Source organism: Pieris rapae, chromosome 12 (assembly GCF_905147795.1).
Source record: "Pieris rapae chromosome 12, ilPieRapa1.1, whole genome shotgun sequence".
Classification (NCBI taxonomy): domain Eukaryota; kingdom Metazoa; phylum Arthropoda; class Insecta; order Lepidoptera; family Pieridae; genus Pieris; species Pieris rapae.
Window position 1 is genome coordinate 1173237 of NC_059520.1, and position 24188 is coordinate 1197424.

Here is a 24188-nt window from a genome sequence, read left to right on the forward strand (position 1 = left end):
CACTCGTAAATCACTGACCATGGGGCGAGACTCCTGTGCGTTTGCACCCTGTTGAATGAACACAAAAAATCCAATTTCGTGCTGTCGGAATTTACGTATAGCTTAATTAGCCGTTGAATTAACAGCTTAGCCTTTTAACAAAACAGCGCCGTTTAACTAGCTGCCTGAAAGATTTTCAACCAGTTGATCAAACAGCTAGGCAAGACTTGGATCGATGACTTTTCATTACTTGTCAGAGCCTGTTGAAACAAGGTCTACAAACAGTCAAATTTTCATGAAACACAGCAATGGAAGACTGTAATGTCAATAGTAATGTGAATTTGACTCAAGCAATTTAATTTTAAAAGAAATGGTTTTCATGTCATATGTTTCATCTTTTTTACTTTTACCAAATAAAGACTCTATCGTACGAATGGCTTAAGCATTAGCCAGCCAGTTCATTTAATCTAACACACGTTACGGCTGAATATCTTTAAGGCCGCTAGTTAAACGGCGCCGTTTAGTTAAAAGGCTAAGCCGTTAATTGATTGGATAATTAATCTAGTTAGCTGCGACACATATATTGCGCCGATAATTCTTTACAAAAATTACCTCATAAACAGTAGTTTTACATTATAATTAGGAATATCATCGACGTCTAATTACATAAATAAGTTCTTAACAACTGACCTAGGTAACTTCGCTACGAACTTTATTTATCTCTTTTATTGGTAATTTTTATGTTGGGAAATCTTAAAGAAGATGGTTTGGTGGCATATCACACAGACAATTGTGAAACAAGGCCTCTGGTCAATGGACCAGGTAATAATGGAAATGGCCTTTTGAAAACTTCGATTTATAATTAAAATCTGTTAGATTTCAAATTACCATATGTATGAGGCGAATGGTAAAACTTAAAGACGAATCTTCGTACGGCCTCTTCTATAGGTACTACTTACATTGTAAGATGTCTCTAACGAACTCAAAATCAACAGGGCCCATTTTCCATTTCTTACACTATTAGAATACTATCTTATCAAATAGATCATCTTATCAAATACATATCTGAGTAACATATATTTATTTCCGAAATATGAAAAAATATAAATGTCTAGACTCTAGACAGGCCGCTATTATATAAATATTGTTCACCATTCCGCATTTCAGCAATTGTACCTAACTTCAGTCGCAGTGTACATCCGTCTATATTTACGATGTATATAAGATCCAATTGATGTATCCTAGATCCGTCCATTGAACCGATCGAAAGAATTGCGATTTTGGCCCAGAAACAGTTCGCCTTTAAATCACGCCACACGTCTTACGCGTTCGACGCGAAAAATAGACATTGTTTTGATCCCGGGATTGAGGCTTGAGCCTACATTGTTGGACCGGCTTACGACGAGACAGCACGCCCTCTGGTGAGTACATGTGTCTTAAAAAAAGAGTATTGTTCAAGGCTTAAAATGACCGGCGTTTATAATTGAATTCGCCATTTATTTTATGAAGGCATTTTATCTATGTATATGCGTTTTAATTAAATTTATATACGTATTATCTGAAGCGCTTCTAATGAAGAAAATGATTATACTTGCATTTTATTTATAACGACTACTTAATAATTCTACAAAAAAAATATTGTATTAATTAGCGGCACGATTGCCTTACAATTTGCACATAAATGAATTATATTTGTCTTTAGCAATGCCTATGTATCAACGGCCTGCGTTCTGGCGTGTTCCTCACCAGCGACGCGACCCTGAAGACGATGCCAGTAACTATGCCCGGAAGAAAGTGAGTTCCTTTGATGTTATACCAGACTCAGTTTATTAGAGCAAGGTTAGCCAGTGGTAAGCGGGTGTCTAACACGTTTCGATTAAATTTAAAAACTTTTTTTTTTAATTTACAAACTATTTCTTGGCTGTACGGAAGTTTATATTTAACAGAAAAAGAAGTTTTTCATTGAAAGTACGACGGTTATGTCAGTGTGGACACATTATAACACTTTGTTGGAGTTAAGAAAAATTATCTTCTTAGCTTAACATCCTGTAACAATGTTTCCGATAGGGAACTAACCTAGGACATCCGACTAGGCCACAGAAGCATTCATGGGGCAATATAATTCCAAATTCTTAATATTAAAACGCATTTTAATATACTTCATAATTCTTTTCTTTTTCATAAAATATAGAAATATATATGTAATAAGATTCCCAGACAACTCTCTGTATGAGTAGAACTTCAGCACAATATTATTACTAAAGCAAAATATTTGGTTTTATTCCATATAGAGTGAAAATATCTATATCAGACCTCGCTAAAAATAAGCAAGGTGATGATGCCAGCCAAATTATGCGTCTCCACCTTCAAAATGATTAATGAACTATTTATAATGTAACAATAAACGCAACTCATGAATCAATCAACGTTCCACGCAATAACATGCTGATTGAAGATATTTATTAGGAAAATACTATCAAAAAATTTCCCCAACTTTTAATGCAGTTTCGAAGAAAGGTATCCGTTTCATTACAACGTAAATACAATTTGACTGTAATAAACGAAAGAGTGTTTAACTAAATGAGTTATAATAAGTTAACTTTAAAAAAATATTAGGAAATACACACAAATGAACCTGCTGAAAAATAATTTTCTAAATAATCTCCTCATTATAAGCTGAAACGATTTGTATTGATGATGACGCAAAATGTATCAGAGAAATGGGACTTTCCGTATTTTAACAGTCTGCATTCGTGTCGCCCCAAAATAATAATCGAGGTGTAGAAGTCTCTAGAAGAAGAAAATATTATGTCACTTCAACCAATGACTAATAGGGGAACGCAAAACGTTGGTAAAATTTAAATTAGTTCTCTTAATTAAACACTTATTTATCTTGTAAATTTTATATTTGATTTGATTTAATAAGAAATTTTAAATTTTCATTTTAAAGACAGCATAAGTGCCAATCTCTTACCTTAACCGCTGTTTTGCTATTTTTTTTTCTTAAATCAAAAAAATAGTATTATTTGCTATAATAATTATGAATAAGTTATCAAATCGTATCGTCTTAGTCAACAACTCTCAGATCAACTTTGGTTAATCTGTAGAAAAATTGTAAATCATACTAAAAATCCATTGCTGGTTCTTCGTGAAAGTTCAGCGGCCTTTACGAAATCCAGCAGAAGACATAAATATTTATACTCTATGTAATCACTGTTGATTGTCTGTCAGAATTGCATCACGGGAAAAAGAACTTCCGTATCGAATTGGGTCGCTAGAGGGTTCGCGGGGAGGGGAGGGTGTGATTTGTGGTGGAGCTAATTTTGCCCACATAACGTGTTACACCGTCGTGCTCGCCGGTCAGCGCTATTGCGCCCGCACATAACCCTTAAACATGGGGCGTCTGCATACATTCGTTGTGACATTGAGGCGAGAGACCCGGGAGACGAACTGGGGTCTTCGACTCGTGGGTGGCTCTGATCTGGCAACACCACTCATCGTTACTCGGGTACGAATCGATGTAAACAAACAGTTGGTATAATACTGTGTTTTCTCTTATAACTCTAATCAGAAGTAGTAGATTTCTAGAACTTTTAGGTTCTTAATTTTTATATGACATATTTTTTTTAAGAAATTTCTAAATTATATATATATATTTCTATTCCTCTTCCTATATTCATATGTTTGAGTCTTCAATTAACATATTGGTTCTGAATTAGATAAAATCATACGCTCAAATAGTTGTCTCTAACTCTAAATTGTATACATGTAATTAATTAAATATTAATTAAATTTAAAAATACTTTAATTTGTTGCACCTATATTTAAAAATAAAAGCGGTGTTCCGTGTTTATTATAAACTAAATCGGTCAGTTGTCACCGAATTCTCATGACCCAAATAGCAATGAGCTTCCGGCAGTCGCTATACAATTAAAACAATTACTTTTCGAGATGTTTCTAGAAAAACAAATACTATTTATTTTATAAATTATTACATTTAGCTTATTGGTAAGGATTTTAGCTGGATATGGATTAAAATGTAACTAATAAAATATCTACGTTTTAATTATGTAAAACAAATTTGCACGCCGTTATGTGTGGCATAATGTGTAGATTGTACCACCATAACATGTTTCTGGCATAAATTGCAAATAAATTATTATTATTATAAATCATATATTATCTACTGTTAATTGTTAAAATAATTGTTAGGCCAAGCGACACCAAGCTTTTATTTATATATTCAATGTATTGAAGGGACAATATTGCGAGGAAGTCGGCATCTTGGACCGAATCAAAGTGAATTTCTCCTATAGAATAATTGACATTGTAACATATCCATGGAACTACTATAACGCAGGAAAAACTTAACTCTATTGGTACTTAACCCTGAAATATCAAAGGAAAGCAATAAATTGGTTTTCAGAAACATGAATCACCGTTTAAGTGGTTTGTCGAACGTTGGCTTGTTTATTTATACTCCTAGGCTACATTTAGAGAAATACTAGGTCCGCACAACACACACACAACACAGTAGATACATAGAGATGATTAGGGAGGCAGCGGCCTTATCACTATAGAAACAATATCATCTGTAAACTCGTGCAGAGAAGTAGATACTAATAAGATAATCGTATAAACATTTTTAGAATTAGAACTCAGATTTTCGTATTTGTTTCAATCTAATAGGCAATAAATGGTTAAACACGCCATTTTTTTGTCTAAGGCAAGCCGGTTTCCTAGCAATTTTTTCTTTCACCGTTTGAGCAAATGTTAAATGCACACATAAAAAGAAAGTTGATTGGTGCACAGCCGGAGATCGAACCTACGACCGTCGAGGGGGGGAGGGGCGAACGTCGCACGCTGTAACCACTAGACCAACACGGATATGGAGCAAAATCTCTTAATTCTGTTCTCTTCTATAAATTTCCAAAGCTTTTTGATGAGCTTTTCATCAACTCATGTAAACAAAATGGACGCGACGGTAAATTATGTTTGTATAAAATCCTTAACAAGGTATATTTTTAATTTGAAATATGAATTTTTAGTGAGTATACGTATTCTTTATGAGGTCCAAAATTCTTCAGTTAACAAACAAGTCGAAACTGTGCTTTTTACGGCACAAGACAAATTATTACCAATTCGTTTGTGTTCGCTAATTAAGATCGTTTAGAAAAATTTATACACTATTCCTAAATTTTATATCAGTGTTAACTAAGTTAATTGTTGTTTATTGAGCCTAGATTTTTAATCTAGATAATAATTAGGTCAAGATGCGTTGACTAACAGATGGAGGATGTATGATGCGAACCAAAAAATAGAACAAGGTTCACATATGGGAACGAAGGCCAATAGATAAGTGCAATCATAATAATATTAATCGATATTATAAACGAATTGCTTGGGTATAGTGCTTTGGATTATAAATACATTTTATAAGAAACACTTGCTAATTTTTTCACGTACTTGATAATGGGGATTTAAATTTTAAAATTCTTATAATATTAATTAATTAAGTAACGTTTAGATGTAAAAGGAAGAGACTGGCTGCCCACAACACAGGGAATCCTAGTGTGGGGGCCAGAGCACTCTACTTTATAGAAACAATTATTGTATTTTGTGTCTAATAAAGTTATTTCTTTATTTCTTTCTTTCTTTCTTTCTATAGATTTTATTTATTTATCATCTAGTAATAAATTACTGTTACAATAATTACATTAATGAAATAAGTAATTCCATGAATTTTATGATTATATTTTCGTGTCAGATAGTACCTATATAAAAATTAGACGTTAATATTCAATTGAATACTTCAAACTCATACACATGATGAATTTTCCAATTATAATTATACAGTTTGAAGTCTACATACATATGTATATACACCATCACCAGACTTTCAGATGTTTCGTTTACTTCTCAAAAAATAAAAGGCCGGCAACGTTTACGAGCCCTATGGCATTGAGGTCATGGGCGGGCGGTATCACTTAACATCAGATGAGTTTATATTTGCCCCCTGTACTATAAAAAAATACAATTAATACAAATTAATTAATCAATATGTGTCAGCTACACGATGAAGGCAGTTTATTATGACATCCTAGTAATTAGTGTGACCAGATTACAGCGTAACACAGGCGTCATTATTTCACTTTATGACAGGCTGACGTAAAAACTTACGCACGCGATATCCTTCTAGAACGCTGTAGACTGAATTTGTATCCGATGAAAATAATAGAATCTGCTCAAAAATCATAGACAAAGACGCGACTTCTTGCTGACGGGAACAATGAATGTTATTCTAATAAATTCTTAAAAGGCCGGCAACGAACTCGCGAGCCCTCTAGCATCGAGAGTGTCCATGGCAGGCGGTATCACTTAACATCAGGTGAGCCTCCTGCCCGTTTGCCCCCTGTTCTATAAAATAAAAAATAACAGTTAAATAAAAAATCTTCATCTTCATCATCTTGCGGTGCATCTCCATTGAGGTTGGTCTTCATTCTTGTGAAGCGTGTCCTCTGCCACATTCGTAGTTTGACCATTCGTCCTTTTCAGAACGTTACGATACATATTTGTTTTACATTTTTGATATGGGTAAACGGGGTGTCTATATAGAAATACATAGGATCTAAATATACAAAACAAAAGAACACTGAAAAAGCTCTTTAACGGTATACACACGAATATTTTAACACTCTTCAACACTTGACAGTAGACGTGGCATACACATACATTTGCCTTAAAAAAGTTTTATTATCGGAACTTTACTAAATAGCTTATAATTATTGTATACGGAATTTATAAAAGCTCTCGTTTCGTTCGTTTCGCTCTTTTCTTGAAATACTTCAAGAGAAGAAGGCAATACTTCAGTGGGCAGCTGGTGCCACAACAAACACTGCCTTCAAAAACGCTATTTTTATTATATTATATTAGAAGATTATTAAACATAATGTCTCAAATATAATATTTATTGAGTATATCCGTCGTGAAACTTTTCCATAGTACACCTGTCCCCGGCATTGAGTCATGATGGATTTGCACAAATCACCAGTCAATTTGTCGGCCTTTACCAGGTCGATGTTTTCAATAAAAGTGTCAGTGACGGTTGGCACGACAACATGGGCGGCCGCATTTAGCTTGGCCACTCGCCAACTTAGTGCATATCATACAAATCTCCCCAAACGAATAACAAGGTCATTACAGTTATGGATTGAACCCATTTCATCAATTTATCGATTTTGTTACAAGGTTAGAAGGTTCTAAGGTTTATAATTAAAAGGAAAATGGAAGGATCAGGAGGTGAACATAACTCTGTTTTCTTTTGTGGGCAGTTTAAAGACCTTTCGGAAATATAATAAAATATATATGTATATATTATATATATATATACTGTTTTATAAGGTACTATTGAAATGCTCTTAATTTTTTTAATTTATCCGTTAATTACACGTATGTAACGGTTAGTTTATCGGAATTAAATTACATTCTTAAATGTGTTACCATGGCAACCCATATTTGAAGTTGTATTATGGCTGACTCGATTTTTCGTTATAAAATGATTTAATTTTATTTAATAAGTTTTTGCTTCAGTGTATTATAATCTAGCTCGGTGTTTCCCAAAATGGGACCCACACCCCACAGGGGTCCGAGTTGATGGTTAATATGTATTCCAAAATTAATAAAAAAATATTTGGATTTTAATTTCATTTTTGATTAGAATAGGTTATATATATGTTTTGAGTTAATTACTTTCTAACTTTTTCTTGAAACTTATATATTATAGCAACCTTTCTTTTATAAAATAAATTGTGTATGTTACATAGGTCCCCTATGAAATGTATAAAGGTCGAATTGGGTCATGGCTCAAAAAAGTATCGGAATCAATTATCAATGATCAAGATCAGGCAAGATAATTGAATGATGATTCAATTAAAGACTCATCTCAATAAGTAAAAGTCTCAAAAATACTATAGTTTTAATTGTTTTCACCAAGAGATTGAAAAAATGAGGATTATTACTACCGTTCTCGATAACACGTTATTGTTTATTTCTTTTGATTAGCGGTTTTAACCAAACAATTCACTCTTTTATAACAATAAACAATAAATACAATATAAGCAAACATTTGGTCTCTATTCTTAAGCACGTAAAATAAACTAAAAATATCCTGACCTAGCCCATGATTAGTAATGTCAGGGATTACGGTTTTTCAACTCACAGGTGAAAATTATGACGTCACATTGCTCATACATTTATTTTTAGTAACTTAAGCGTCAGCGAGTATTTAATTATATACGAATTTGTTATTTGTAAAACTACGCATCATTTACTTTAATAATAATCAAGCCACTTTAATTCCATAGTGATTACACGAGATACAATTTTCTTGAAATATGTGACTACATTATTACCGACAATAGCTCGAAAATACAATAAATATTTTTATACAACACATGGTTGAAAATTTTATATATCGGCAATATTTCTGCAATAGTTTAGTGAACTATTTTATTTTTTATATGGTTTACATACATGGCTTGGCTAGAACCTATACAAAAACCGAAACAAAAAAATCTAAGAAAAATGTGGATTCAACCTTATTTCAATAGGTGTGATACATTAGATATTTTAATTCTAAAATTAAGACTCGAACAACTATTTAAAAACTACACGACTGTTTCAGACTTTTATCACATTATTCTCAAGTTTGGACCAATGATACAAAAGATACTAATGTATTTTATTTATATGAGTAACTTAATACGTATATATGAACGAGATACACGTCGCCATTAGCCGTCCCAATTTTAGTCTACTAGGCTCCCTATGACATCACATCTTTCATGCCCTTTTGAAATGGTTAACCGCGCGAAAATTGCGAATTTTTGACGCTAATTGATTAAATTACATGGGAAAAGCTTATAATAGTAATAAAGGCAGTTTAATTTTAAATCATGACAACAAAACATAATATAATATATTATATCCAGATATAGATAATATATATAACCACAAGATTAGCTATAACTCAACGATTTTTAGCATGAAAAAGGAAAGCACTAGGGTGTAAAGCGAGACAGCAATAATATGGCTGAGAAATATATCAATCTCTTGCACGTATGCATTTTCGTGAAAAATGGCCGGTCTACGAGGTCCGTTAGTTATTTTTCCGTTTCTTTGTGTTCTGCAGTATGTAGCACTTTTGGCTTAACTTCCTCCTGAACTTTCAATTTGGATCTATTGATATTTCCTATACTCATTAAATAAAACCCAGTGGAGCTTATATACAAACATTTTGCTTTCTTTATATACAAGTAAGTGATCACAATCATATTCCTGATGCTTAAAAACTCACTAAAATAAATAATTTCAGAAGCGCAGTTCACGAATCACGATGCATTCATAATCTAATTATATCTTAAATGATAGCTTATCTAAGTATACAGCCAATTACGGCAATAAAAACATTGAGAGTTGGGCGAGTACTGCGGTATAATAGACTCCCACAAAATATAAAAAGTGCAGACAGCCTAGCAATATTTGAATTAAAAATAAAAGTTATCTACGGAAATGAAAGTCCACCCAAGTTGTACTTCTCTAATTCATCCCTGAAACTCTTCAATGACCCACGACGTTATACATTTTATCTTTAGCATATAAGTTTTCATGTAAGTGACTACTGTCTGTTATGAGAAGTCCTTAAACCTAAAAAACATAAAAAGATAAGACTTTGGGTTCAAAAGCATTTGTTTTAAGTTACCAAAATAAGCCAAATCATCTGTTTATTTCAACTTACACACAGTACCGAATCGTAAAACCAAGTGTTTTTGTACACAAAACCCTAAATTCTAATATATTATAACCTCAATTATGTAACTGTATGAGACGTCATCCACATGGCCGCATCAATATAGTTGACCAATTCATAATTATTCCAGGTGACTCCTGGGACACCAGCTGGCCGCGAATTAACTAGAGGTGATATCATCGCAAAGGTTGATGACTACGATGCGAGAGACTTACGACATGAAGACGCGCAGAACCTTTTCAAAAACGCCAAAAATCAAATAAAACTTGTTGTTCAAAGGTAATTATTTCACATACAATAACGAAAGCACTGATTAAAGATTTCTAATTTTATTAATTCCTTTGATGTCAAATTCTTTTGAAATGTGATGCTGGAAGGCGGATGTTAGGAAAACGAAACGAAACGCACCAATGCATCAATCCTTAACAAGCTCTTTAATTAAACCCGTTTATCAACTATATGCCGACGACGCATCATTTCGTACTTTGGTCACACAATGCGTAGGGGGTGATGAGAACCTAGAGAAGCTCATCGTGATTAGCAACACTGAAGGCTGGTGGACGTTCGCCAACGAGGACGTTAGTCACCCTACAATTATACACAGTTGTAAAACCGCAGAACCGATATGGTGGAGGAGATCAGTCAGATCTTAATGTGCTGACCTCGGTACTCAGAGATGAGTTACCGACACAGAGAGATGTCAAAATAGTATTGAGGTCCCATAATATAGCCACATAGTTCCCTTATTACGTACGGAACTAATTTAGCACGCAAATATTTTTTCTAAGGCCTATGTTCCATTCTGAATAAAAAGCAACCTTTTTTTGCTAATTGGATTGTTTATAACTGGCTCAGCATTATGCTGTAGAGCAGACGTTTTCCACAGCTCTGGTCAATCTGTCAGAGACCACAGCATCAGTAGTGCGCAAAACAAAGAAAAATAATGTAATAATAATGATAGAAAAAATAATAATTGTTAAAATTAACAGAGAAGTCTTGGAAGAATTGTATGTAAAAGTAGTTAATAAGAATAATTGTATCTAAAATATAAGTAATAGATAAAAAAATATTTTTACTTTTCTAATTGAAGTTTAATAGACATATCTTCAATGTTAGTAACGAAATTCACATGAACGGATGTCGTGTAAACACAATCCTTGAACTGATTCAGTTTTATTCATGTCCTAGATTCAAATAGCTCGTGAATTTGGCTATTAATCATTTCGGTAGTTTGAAAACCCTGGGTTTAATTATAATAGTATCATTAGATCTATTACCCTACTGAAGTGAATTCTAATTTCGCACATAATGATATTAAACATTTCAAACTTAAACTAAATAGATAGTTTTTTTATAATCTTCTAGAAAATTGTAGAGTAATTAATAATTTATACATTAAAGAACAGTATTGGCCTAGTGGCTTCAGCGTGCGACTCTCATACAAGAGCCCGTAGGTTCGATCCCCGGCTGTGCACCAATGGAGTTTCGTTCTATGTGCGCATTTAACATTTGCTCGAACGGTGAAGGAAAACATCATGAGGAAACTGATATGTCTTAGAACCAAAAAGTCGACGGCGTGTGTCAGGCACTGGAGGCTGATCACCTTCTTGCCTATTAGATTTAAAAATGATCATGAAACAGATTCAGAAATCTGAGGGCAAGACCTAATGAGGTTGTAGCGCCACTGATTTATTTATTTTGTACATTAATGTATTTGGTTAATTATTTATTTTAATTATGTCCCTACCTTAAAATCAATGTTCTTTCGTTATGCTAAAACGATCTGATCAGAAAAATCATCGGAAATCACCAAATAGTAAACAATGTTTATAATTTTTATAATTCTTTGGGTATTAAAATATCTTAGGAACATTGCTGCGTATTTTACAAACAATCTTCTCCAGTACATTACAGTATCTATGTTTCACGGGTTATTCCCTATGTAAGCTCACATAAGAAGTGTATTCAGGAGCAGTTCAAGCCCTCAGTACTACAGTTCATCACCAAGTTACATGGGCAGAGTCACACCTTCCTTCTATTACACTTTTGAGTAAGACTTGATGTCGTCTGCAAAAGCTTTTTATGTTTAATACAAAGTAGTCTATTACCGTAATTATATTATTAAGATATTGTGTACGTTTAGTGAATGTTTATTTCTTTTCAATCGAATATATGAGCGTTATAAAATAATCTAACAATAATCTATGCAATACATTTTTTAATTAAACGGTAATAGAATCCACACAGTGTGTGTAGTCGTATCTTCTATAATTGGTATTGTCTGTTGCATTATGTAGTTATTGATTAGATTAATTAGCATGCGTATATATAGAAATGCTTATGTGACCTTGTAAGCGCATTATGTTCCCTGAATAAACTTAAGCACTTGTCTTGAGCGTAACCTTCGTTCCTCTAATACTAATCTGTACCTCCCTTAGGGACTCGGAGCGTGAAGGGCCAAAAGGCGCGCCTATGCATCGTTCTCCGATACAGAACTCTGTCCCACCACCGTTTAGGTAAGTCCCTAAATCAAAACCCACAAATTAATACTTATTAAGATTGTGGTGTGACCCTAACTAGATACTTATCTGCCAGGGCATAAGAAATTTGTTTTTCGTATGCCCTTCCAGATAGGTATCTAGTTAGGGTCACACCACAATCTTAATAAGTATTTGTTTTGACAGACTAAGTCATTTTCATAAACCCAAGATCTGGTGGAAATATACGTACAGTCTATCAAAGTATCAACCCTCTAGCAGTAAAAATCTTAATATATAAAACAACTTATAACTCGAGAACGGCTGGACCGTTTTAATGGTTTTTCATTTGTATTATTCGTCTTCGTCCTGAATACAGATTAATTAAAAACGTTCATAAACGAACAGAAAAATTCCAATACCAAATGTTCATGGGTTTTGGTAACTGTCAGACATTTGATTGCGTCGATACAAAATAAAGAACGTATTTGATTAAGGAATCAACAATGTTAATGATAAAGAGTGAAATTAACTTTGGGTCGTATTTATTGTATTACTTTTATAATCATAAATTAAGTTCATAGTATTTATTGGCTGTAATGAGGTACTGAGTTCGCCGGGTCAACCAGTACAAGAAAATTATTTTTTATTACTTTTACAAGTCGTAAGCTGCTGCAGACTGATCACCTACTTGCCTATTAGATTGTTAAATGATTATGAAACAGGCCTATGTTTTATTTATTTTTAATATATAACCGATTACAACAGTCATTAGTATCGAAAAGCTGCCTGAACATTAATAAGCACTATATCATCAGTATAAAGTGACGAAGACTTCTTCCAGTCCTTTACGGCGAAGATTCCTTTCTCTCATATACACATAAAATATGATATGATATTGTATTTAGGACACCCAGCCCAAAGCCTGGAAACGCATGGCGCGGACCAGAGTCCCTTCCTCGCAGCACACCACTCCTACAGCCCCAGTATTCGTTGCAGCAAGAGGGAGAGTACAGAACTGTTATGTTATCACCCGACTCCGCCAGGAATGAGGATGTTGTTGATGAGTCTATTACAAGCCAGGTGAGTTTAATGATTAAAAAACTTTATTTTTCATTACAAACATGTACTTAATATTTATATACGAACGCGATACACAACAGCCGTCCCGTCCCGTTTAGTCTACTAGGCTTATTCCAATATGTCCTAAATGCGATTTTAAATTAGTTAAACGCGCCAATTCAAAAATTAAACATTTGCACACCCTTATACTTAGACTGTTTTTTTTTTCTACGCGAATTTGTACGCGACGTTGATACGCACAAAATTTCTAACTTAAAGATAAAATTTTTTACTAATTCCTATTTCATTTTAAAAAATATTTTTGAAATTAATTTTTTTGTAAAACTTATGTTTACCATTCTTTTCATACAATCTAAACTAGACTTAGAATTATGTACGATGTCGTAAACTCATTAAATAAATAAATATATCGTGCCCACAATGGATGTAAACCAAGATGAGACTAAGCATAGAAAACGAACCTATTTTAATTATAACTTTCACCCAGGTACAAAGCGGAAGGTGATTTTTAAACGTAACATAGAAACTGACAAAAATGAATAACATACTTATCTAAATCAAAAAAACACCAAACAAATCTGTTTACGCTAAAGAAATAATTTTAAATTGCTTTCCAAAAGTTAATAATCGTATTTCATTGAAGCAGCACATTCCGAAACTAATCTTTATAGTTTTCCAGTCTTAAATATTGTTGCCAAAACAATTGCCAAGTCCTATGTCACTTCATGGGCAATTCGAAATGCCAAGGCGTGGCCTATAGATACGTAGCTCCGTAACGCATCAAGTATATTTTTAAGATTTAGCTATTACAGTTTAAGTTTAAGGTATGATAGGGAAATGATGAAAAGCGGTTCAAAATCTAAATCAAAATGTTATTTATTAATGTACGTATACAAAACAAAAATTAATGGTTCTAATTTTACATTTAATGCCAGTTCTCTAATCAAGAGCGTAGAATAGACGAGAAGAATTTACAATAAACTCTATAATAAAGAAACAACGGTTGACGTTGGCGAACAAAACTTTTATTCACTAAATCACTTACATAATGAAAATAGATGGCGCTTGTTGTATTGATATTTTTGTTACCATACCAATAAAAACAACAAACTCTCCGTCAATTTTAAATCGCCAATTTCTTTTACAAATATTTGTATGCTAATTAACATTAATCATTGTTCTAATTCTTATAAGAACATGAAAATATAATTCTAATACACTGATATTACTGAAGTCTTTTCTTCCCGGTATTTACGCTTTGGTGAAATGAGACTTAGTATTTTAAATAACAGAAAGAACAGATTTTTGATAAATAAATTTTACAAACGTACTTCACTATTTTTAATTATTTTTTTACATGACCATGGATACAAGTCTTTTCGCCCGTTAGCCATCTGTGCCATTGACAATTTCATAGTAAATGTAAACATTATGAGGAAACCAGTATATGTCAACACGTGATCGTCCAGACACAGAAGGCTGGACCTAATTAAGTATATTTAAAATAAAATTAAACTTATTTATACTATATATTATCTTGAAAATTTGGTCTGAATCACACACACATTAATTTAAATTCTAAAATAACTTGTCTGACATACTTTTAGCTTAATAACCTGCCATCGAAGTTTTCTTTTTTCGTCATAATGTTTTCCTCGCAAAACAGGTTACCCAACTTCTAAAAAGAGAGCGTTATCTGGACAGTTGCCAGTGCTCTTATGCTGTGATATTAATTAAAAGCCGATAACATATTAGACGCGTCATTGCATATACGTAGTCCATAAAAATGCCGCTAGATGGCACTCGAGTGACAAACATCGATCAGATGTAAATAAACACATTATCTTATCATATCAGAATCTTCAATTAAAAATAAAACCACAGATATTGAAAAATATCATTCAATCAATATTCTAAATACCGAAGTAAACATTTTAATTTTGTGTTCACTCGTGGTCTTAGCGCTCTTGGCTATAATTTTAATTTGACTGTTATATGGATTAATAAACACATAAATAAGGTTAAAATTAAAAAAAATCTAATATATTTTTCCTTAGTCATATGATTTTTCAAGTGTTGAAAAATTCGTATATGTCATTAACGCTAGAAGGTACAATGTATCATACAAATAAATATTTGAAGCATCCGAGCCGGTCTATCCGATATGCTTCACTTTACTGTGCGAGCAAGTGTTAAAACTCATTGGTCCTTGTCTTAAACAAAGATTTTTAAGTGATACATCTATAGACGCATAAGGGTAAAAATTTTACTGAACTTCACGAAGATGTGCAGCTTTTTTGTCCAAGAAAAGGGGGGAGAGCGATTGAGAGAGAGTGAGAAAGTGAGATCCAAAAAAAATACACGCCATTGGTCGATGTATTCATTTAGTAGTTACATATTATATTAGAACTTCAGATGGCAATTCTGTCCCATAACTTCTTCTGCAGTAAACGCATATTTAAATTTATTAATATTATCTTTAGCATGTAAACAGTGTGAATATAGATATCCAAATATATGGAGTTACCATTTACTGGTGCATGATCATCTATTGGGGGTTTTACTTGGCTTGAAAGGTCCTATCCTTCAAGAAAAAAGAACCAATTCTTAAAAGCATCTTGCGAGCTGTCTGACAATGTTAGTGTCTATGGGTGGTGGTAACATTTAACATGAGATTAGCCTCTGGCTTTTGTGTAAAAAATATTCTGGATAAAACAGGGAATAACTGTAATTCAGGCCATATTACCATTTCACGTCTAAGATCTTGACAATTAGCAATAAATAACGAATCAAGGGTGTACGTCGCCTACGCGTTTTTCTCGTCATATTTCCAAAATAGATGCATAGAAATTGTTTAGGAACGACTGGAGACGCAGTTCGCGATCGTACGCCCGACAAGACGTCCGTAACAATGGCGGTCAACCCAAACTTCTTTCCCAATGGATACCAGGATCCCAAACATCCCGACGAAGAAGTCGTCTCAAACTGGGTGCGTTGTGATGTGGAATTATTAATTCTAAGTGACAATCGGAAATTAAGAAAGTTTATTTAATTTAAAGGTTAAACCTAGGAATATTACTAGGATCAAGATTGTTTATTCCGCGTCCCAGTAATGCGATTTATTATGTAGCGTTGTTCTCAAGCTTTTTGTATTATTGTGTCTTAAATTATTTATAGAATATTAATAAAAAAACGCTTTAATATTTCTTAAAAATTCATATTTATCTACGTCGAAAAACGTCGATATCCGAATCGAAATAACCGTCTCATGAAGCTTAACGTATGATTCGTTATCTCGAATGTTCAAACTAATTTTGGCGCACTCGAATTGCGTCTTATGTTACATTATGTGATGTAATAACATCGTCATTACTTATGGCTGCGAAATACTCGGAGGGAAACATACTAGCGATTGATTGAGTGTTTGAAGTCTCAAAAGCAAGCAGACACATTTCTGCGTCTATTTTATTCAGAATTATCTTATTTTGGCAATTAGGTGCCTGACACGTACAATTACTTATTTCAATTTCGTACCAATTCGTCGGTGGTATTTATTAATTGTTTTGCCGGGATTTAATAAATACGTTAATCAGGGATGCCTAAAATTTTGATATTTAGTGACATGACTATCCCCAAACCTCAAATTCGCAACTTTAATAGTAAAATTAAATGTGAATAAATGAATCATTGGCGCTACGAACTTTTTAGGTCTCGGCCTCAGATTTCTGCATCTGTTTCATGATCATTTGTTAACTAGGCAACTAGGTGATGAGCCTTCTGTGTATACACGCTGTTGACTTTTTGGGTCTAAGGCAAGCTGTTTTTCCTTTACCGTTGGAGCGCATAAAGTCATTGGTGCACAGCCGGGGCTCGAATCTACGACCACAGAGTTGAGATTCGCACGCTTTACCACTTGACCAACTGCTCAAATTACACGTATGTAAACAAATATTTAAACTTTATGTTCTATTGTTATAAATGTGGCGTCAAGTTTACATACTAAAAAAAACAAGTTCATAAAATTTAAGTCTATTTCATTTTACATTAATTATTTAATAAACACCAGCTGTTATTTCTATTTCTGTTTCAATGTCGGCCTGTACTTCAACTATTATGAAACATGTTATTATCCATTACCCTCAATCGATTAAAGAAATCAAAGAGGATTACAGTGATACCAAATTAAATATACAGTATATTAACCTAATTATTTGTAGAATTTTAGGTTGAGTAGGGTAGGGTAATCGTTAGGTTAGGTCTTTATTATTTTCAACTAGCCCAAATAGTTATTTACATAAAAACACAATTGGCTCATAGCGCGAAGAATGTTCTAGAACATTTATTTATAAAAAAAAACCTATTTCGCTGGCTTTTATATGAAGTAATAAAATAACTACCGCCTCCGTACCAAATTTATTCGATTCCCGGGAAATAATAAGCACACACTGGATCTGATAATGGAAATTTAGGCTTGCTTCCTTATTCCAATTCCTTTTAGGTTTCATTCCCTGGCTACAATCTCCAATAGTATATCCCTATATAGAATATAAAAAGATTATAATCCGGATTAAAGGCCGGCACCACAGTAAAATTGTCTATGGTCTGTAAATATAATGTAGTCCCTTAAATTATCGGGTTACTAATTGTAATCGTCTGGTCATCTCACTCAGCCTTTCCCTGGAAAATAATTCTAGATACTCAATAATTACTCCTTATTGTAAAAACAAACGTTTTAGTGCTTACTAAAACGAAATGGCGCCACGAAATACACGATAATGTTTTATGAAGGATCTAAAGTAAGCCAAGTGTTTCGTAATTTCAAATGAACGGAAATAAATGTCGAGTTTAGTTTGCACATTGGCACAATTCTCTCTCCTCTAAGGTTCATTCATTGTTGTAAATACAGTATATTGCGGCACTCTATCGACATATTATTACCTAAATAAACGCTTGGTAATGTAAACAAATTATATTCACGTTTATTTTATTTGTATATAACTATAACCTAACTTTCGTAACTGACGTGAGACAGATCTATAATTGTTGAGATTCATGTGGACTTTATATTTTTCGTGTTCTTTTTTAGTTCAGTTTTTTTTTGTTCCTGTATTAGGTTTGCGTAAATAACTATCTATATGTATTATGTACTTCTTACTTCTTGCTTACCTCATCTAATATAATATATTTTATTTATTTTCAATATTGGTTTCCTCGAAGAGATCGCTCGAAAGCGACAAGGCCAGTTGCCCCCTCCTTTTCATTTAATTTTGCCAATATTATTTTGTTATTGCAATGAAGTATTAATAAATAAATAAATATAGAATAAAGCTTCTTGGGTACTCTGACTTGCTTTCTGTATGAAGCTAGTATTATCGCTTATTTTTAATTTTCCAAAACATCCAGAGATTGAAACTCGGTACGCGTTTTAGTACATAAAAATTGCAACAATTCGCCAAGTGTTTCTCGTATTAGAATATATAGATAGTATATATTAAGATACTCGCTCACATTATTTTATTTTCAAATTCAGCGTTAACAGGGGTTTAAGCAAATATCAGAATTTGGCCTCGTACCCATTGACAGACAAGATGGCGGATGTCTACGATCAGCTGTTTATATTAGTATTATTTGTTGAAATACTTTATTTTTAAGATTTACATGTATTTAATGGATATCTCTCTATGTCTGAGACGATTATTCTATTTATATTATAATATAACGTGTTAATTGGGGCCCCCGTGTGATAGGACAAAATTTTTTCAGGTTAGAGGGATTTAATAAATTAGCTATATTTTATCGGCAATTTCTTGGCTAATTAATCGTTGTAATAAAACTTTTGAAACGATGTAGTACGTATGAATGCTGTAGCTACTGTGTGTACGTATCTGTTTTATAAATATTTCATCATGAACAACAGACGATTATGTTTGACAAATTTTACAGAAATAGTTTAGACAGCGGAATTTCACGGTCCCTCGTTTATAAAACTGATTTATGTTGCAAAAAACTTGTTAAAAGCTTCATGTTGAAAATTAATTTAACTCATACATACACATGACATGTTCTATTGAACGAATACATGCAACAACAGACAGGCAGCTCACCAGGATTCATATATATGTATATAAATATTATTTTTTGCCCCTTTTTGTAATTAATAATATCTAATAGGTACAACTAGGCTTCAAGAATATATTGACCAGTTATTGTCATAATATTCAATTGCTTAAATTTATTCCGTACCGACTCTCTCTGAGAAACACAACAAATACCTCGAACAGCCCGCTTCTGCAGCACAAGGTACAAGCCAAAGCGAACGGCGTCTATATAATTACTAACTAATTAGGAAGATACTTAATTATTCATAGTTTATACTTATATAATTTATAATTGAATTATTACAGCCATACAGGACCACGCCCCTGGTACTGCCAGGCGCGAAGGTCCGCCGTGAACCTGGACCCACAGAAAGCTATTTACGACACCATCCCAACCCAGCAATGAGGGCGCCACCACACCACGATTACCGCGACACACTCATGAGGCAGAAGGTGAAAATTTTGTCCTCTTAAACACAGTATATCACTCATATCCAAGGGTATCCCAGGATAGAACATCAGTTTACGGCATATAAGTCAAGTGTGGCGAATTAAACTATTTTTTGTATAACGGGGTTTATATAATGTGGAACCATTACTATGTGGAACCAGCTGCCCACTGAAGCAGCACTTCCGAATTTCTATTTACCTATAGCCAATACCCAATATATCTTGGGTTGTCCACGAACATTCAGAAACTCTTGGTAGTAATAAAGACAATTGACACATGTAGCTGCCATCTTAGAATCGAACCAGTGTAAAGTTACACTCCTTTTTACGAAACATTTTCACAACCTCAAAACATACTAAAATTACATACATTTTCTCCAGTTATAAATGACTTCAGATTTCTTAATCCTCATCCTACGTGACACACATATTATGAAATAACATATGATTTGGCAGCTATTTTATATTTTGCAAGACATAAATAATTCTGTAGATTGTCCACGCACGAAAGCACACTCACACAGCTTTGGCTTAGTAGAAAGCACAACACTATACTTACAATAACCTTAAGAATAAATAAAATTACTTAATTGGAAATCGTTCGAAAGTTTTTTCAGTAAAGGTAACGAACCATATTATCAGAAAAGATACATTACTTTGGGAACTCTCAAATGGACACACTAAAATGGGGGTTGTTTGTTTGGGGGGGGGGGGGGGGCTCCATCAGAAAATTTAAAAAATAAAATTTTACATCGATTTTTTTGCTATTGGTAATCCTAATTATATTTATTTTTAACTGCAATGTATGTTCACAATTTAAAATATCAAAATTTTATAGTTGTATATGAATATTTTTGGAAAAACTCAGGTGGCAGAATCGGTGCTGCAGCGAGTTGTTGGTGAAGATGCGAATAAGGTGGATAACGTAACGCATGCAGGATTCACATTACTCATTTTTCGATATACATCTAATAATAGTAGCAAAATAAGTTGACAACTTTTTATTTTTATTACGTTCCTTTTCATGTGTTTTTATCACGAAATTCGCAAGAAGAGTGAACGATTCTTGTCTTATTTACAACTAATTTTGCTATAAACCATTTTATATCATACAAAGTAGCAATTATAGATGCTATTTAATAATCGTGCGTTAAATTAACTACCATACTCGAACATAATTTTCTATTCATTTCGTTCACAAATTGCGTGGTTTTAGAAATTTCATTTTTGATAACCGATTTCAGTCAAAGAGTGAATGCAATATTTCAGGTTGTTCACAAGCAGTTCAACTCTCCAATCAACTTGTACTCGGAACAGAACATAGCGAACTCTATCAGACAACAAACATCTCCTTTGCCGTGAGTATATTGCTAACTATAAATATTAAATTATTACGTGGCGACCACCCTTCAACTAAAAATAATACGCATTCCTCAAAGGCCATAATTACCTAAGTCACGTTCATCTTTGAACTGATTTTCAAGAGCATGGCTATTTGCCAAACGAAAATATCTGACATTCTCATATTGTTAGTCTAGTTTCTAGGTTTAGGTCTTATGCGTAATCTAATTTAGATGGAACATTAATTTCTTATAAATTTTATTAACGTAAGAATAAGGTGCAAAATAAATAAATAACACGCAAAATATTGCTACGTAGGCGTATTATATGACATGTTTTAGAGTTTAAGATAATTTATGCACAGACTACAAGATAAATTGAAGAAATTATTACGTCTGTAATATATCTAAGCAATAAACCGTAATGTCTGTGGATAGGAATTTTCATAAAGTAAATACCTAATAATAAAATTAAATAGACTTTTCAACAATATACTTCAAATTTATTTAGAAAAAGAAACTTCATTTTGGAAACCAGTCATTAGCCAACTGAAGCGATTTTCGAACAGCTGCAAATGTAATTTCAACATTTTAATCGAGTTATTTGTTTCAATAGCTCTAACGGCTACGGCCGCCCTCACGTTGTCAAGAGGCAAGTGTTTTACTAGAAACGAAGCCAAAACAACTGTCGACGCCCCATTCTAATGACGCATTAATGCTTATTTTTACTTCTATTTTTCGTCTCCTTCAAACATGGCGGCCAAGTCGACATGTTAACTGCGTTAAACGCGAATTTAATTACTCTTCAGCGATGTAATCGGTAACAATTGACATTGACCTAAATATTTCGTCTTACTCTATAAATGTTGTCTCTGATTGCATCGCTATTAATAAAATACAGTGTTTCCAGTCTCACTGTTGCGTAGATTATTGTTATTTCTAAAAATACAGTAGATTAATTAAAACTTTTAGAACCAAACTAAAAACCTTTACTTACTATCTACTGTATTTTTACTGGCAACATTACCCTTTCCTTAGTCGACTAACTAGTCATCTGTTGCGCCTCTAACCGACTAAAAACTAACTTGTGGGCGTTAGCTCGAAGCCCTACGACCCGGCCAAGTCGGACACATACCGAGCACTGCAGGAACAAGGTCTGGGGGACGCGCACGAAGTGCCCACACCGCAGACTAAGGTCTTCACGGCACCAGCTACTAAGGTACGGATCGTCAGTATTTTTTGCCTACGAGAATTTAATCGTCTTTATACTTAGTATTAAAATATAAGAATTACGTTTGTTCCCACACCCGTTCTCTCTCCACAGAGACTAACCCTAAGATTTTATGACTCGCATACGCCAAAAGAGAATTTGATTTTGACAGTCAGTTTTCTAAAATAATATAGGCTGCAGATTCATATGCATTCCATGTTATTCTTATTGCAAACTAGCACTGGAAGTTTATAAATTAACATCAGTGACGTATGTGGTAATAATTCATCGAATTCCTGGTGTACATTTCTGGACTAAAAACGTTTTAGAATCGACCCTACCCTACTACGGCAACCTAGACAGACAAAATTAAAAAGATTAGTTTTTTTTATTACTTTTATTTGAAATAATCAGAATTGTATTTAACCATAAAACAATAAAACGTTGGTATTAATAATATGTTTCACACAGAAACCAGTGCCACCCAAAATTTCGAAAGAGGCATCACAGGGAAAACAAACGACCTTTGTAAGTATTTAAACGCCCATTATTTTTAAGACATGAATGTTTTGACCCCATACATTGCATTGTTTATGTACATCTTAAGGTTAATAATGCGACTTAATATTGCTTCTTATAGCATTAAAATTTCATTTTAACTTTAATGATTTATTTGAAGATTCGTTGTTTATAGCGACTTCAAAAAGATTATGACAATAATGAATGTTTAATATGATATTGTTGGAATTGGCTTTCAAGCTTTGGGCTGTATTACATATGTTTGTCCACCAATTTATCTTTACCATTAAATTAACAGTCCAAGTTTAATTAAAATGGCTTCCGTAATTCTGAAGATATGATTTTTTTCACGCACATTACTAAAGACGTATAGTACCTTAATAAATAACGAAGACGAGTATTTGAAATTGGTTTAATTTTTTTATAGGAGTAAAAGTTACTTCTTATTTAGTGTGCATTAAGTTAGTACATTTCTGTAACTGTTTGCTAATTTTATTAAACCTAACTCACAGTTTCGCCAAGCTACCTTTTTCTTAAACGTCATATTTTTATTTTGTTAGAATTCTGTTACAATTAATTAAACATAGCATTGCTGTATTTGTATTGCCCAGCAAAATACATGAAGAAAAACAATTAAAAAAACTTATATTTCAGGTGAACTCATTACATGAGGAGCACATCATACAATCGAACGCGTTCAAACGTCTCATGTACAACGTTCTCGGAGAAACGGAATTCTAGCCATAGACAACTTTAAGTCAACTGTCATTTTGCGTTCCTCAGAATTGTGATAATCTATGATTCAAAGAGTTTTTAGTCGGTTAGTTTGACATCGACTGATGGAAGGGCGCCATATTTAGAATTTATAAGACTAACAAATTAATGTAGGAGACAATCTCCGGTGTGTAATGTTATTTTCGGTGGATTAATTATTCTAATACTCGAGTATTAGGTATTATATTGTAAGTAGGTAAATGTTAAATCTGTTTGTACAGACTATTATACATGTTATGAGTGTACTATCTAGTCAGATGACCCGAGCTCTGGTCCAGAAGATATGTTTCGAAATATTTTATTAAATTATTTATTTTTATTTAACCTGCGTTTCATTTATTAACTTATAAGCGCTGACACTATAAAATTTCAATACTTTCGACTTTATTGTACAGAATCTTAAGTTGGGTACGAAAACTCAGTATAAAGTAAAATTATGTCATAATTATA

The 24188-nt window shown here is 33.1% G+C and overlaps 1 protein-coding gene across 6 annotated transcripts; it reads left to right on the top strand.

Annotated features, from left to right (window-relative positions):
- Positions 1-1248: 1248 nt before the first annotated feature.
- LOC110998372 (PDZ and LIM domain protein 3) lies at positions 1249-24062 on the top strand. Of its 6 annotated transcripts, XM_022266986.2 has the most exons (12): positions 1249-1400; positions 1682-1773; positions 9918-10066; positions 11757-11837; positions 12226-12303; positions 13173-13347; positions 19752-19898; positions 20764-20811; positions 21165-21253; positions 22334-22454; positions 22917-22973; positions 23619-24062. In XM_022266986.2, the coding sequence occupies exons 2-12, from the start codon at positions 1684-1686 to the stop codon at positions 23703-23705; spliced, it is 1122 nt and encodes a 373-aa protein (XP_022122678.2). In that variant the 5' UTR covers positions 1249-1400; positions 1682-1683; the 3' UTR covers positions 23706-24062. The 6 variants fall into 6 exon arrangements, 5 of the variants coding, with proteins under 5 accessions (XP_022122678.2, XP_022122676.2, XP_022122679.2 ...); XM_022266984.2 differs by lacking the exons at positions 1249-1400; positions 1682-1773 and adding an exon at positions 3302-3487; XR_006750532.1 differs by lacking the exons at positions 1249-1400; positions 1682-1773; positions 23619-24062 and adding an exon at positions 3301-3487 and having other exon boundaries at positions 21852-22454; positions 22917-22961.
- The last annotated feature ends 126 nt before the right edge of the window (positions 24063-24188 follow it).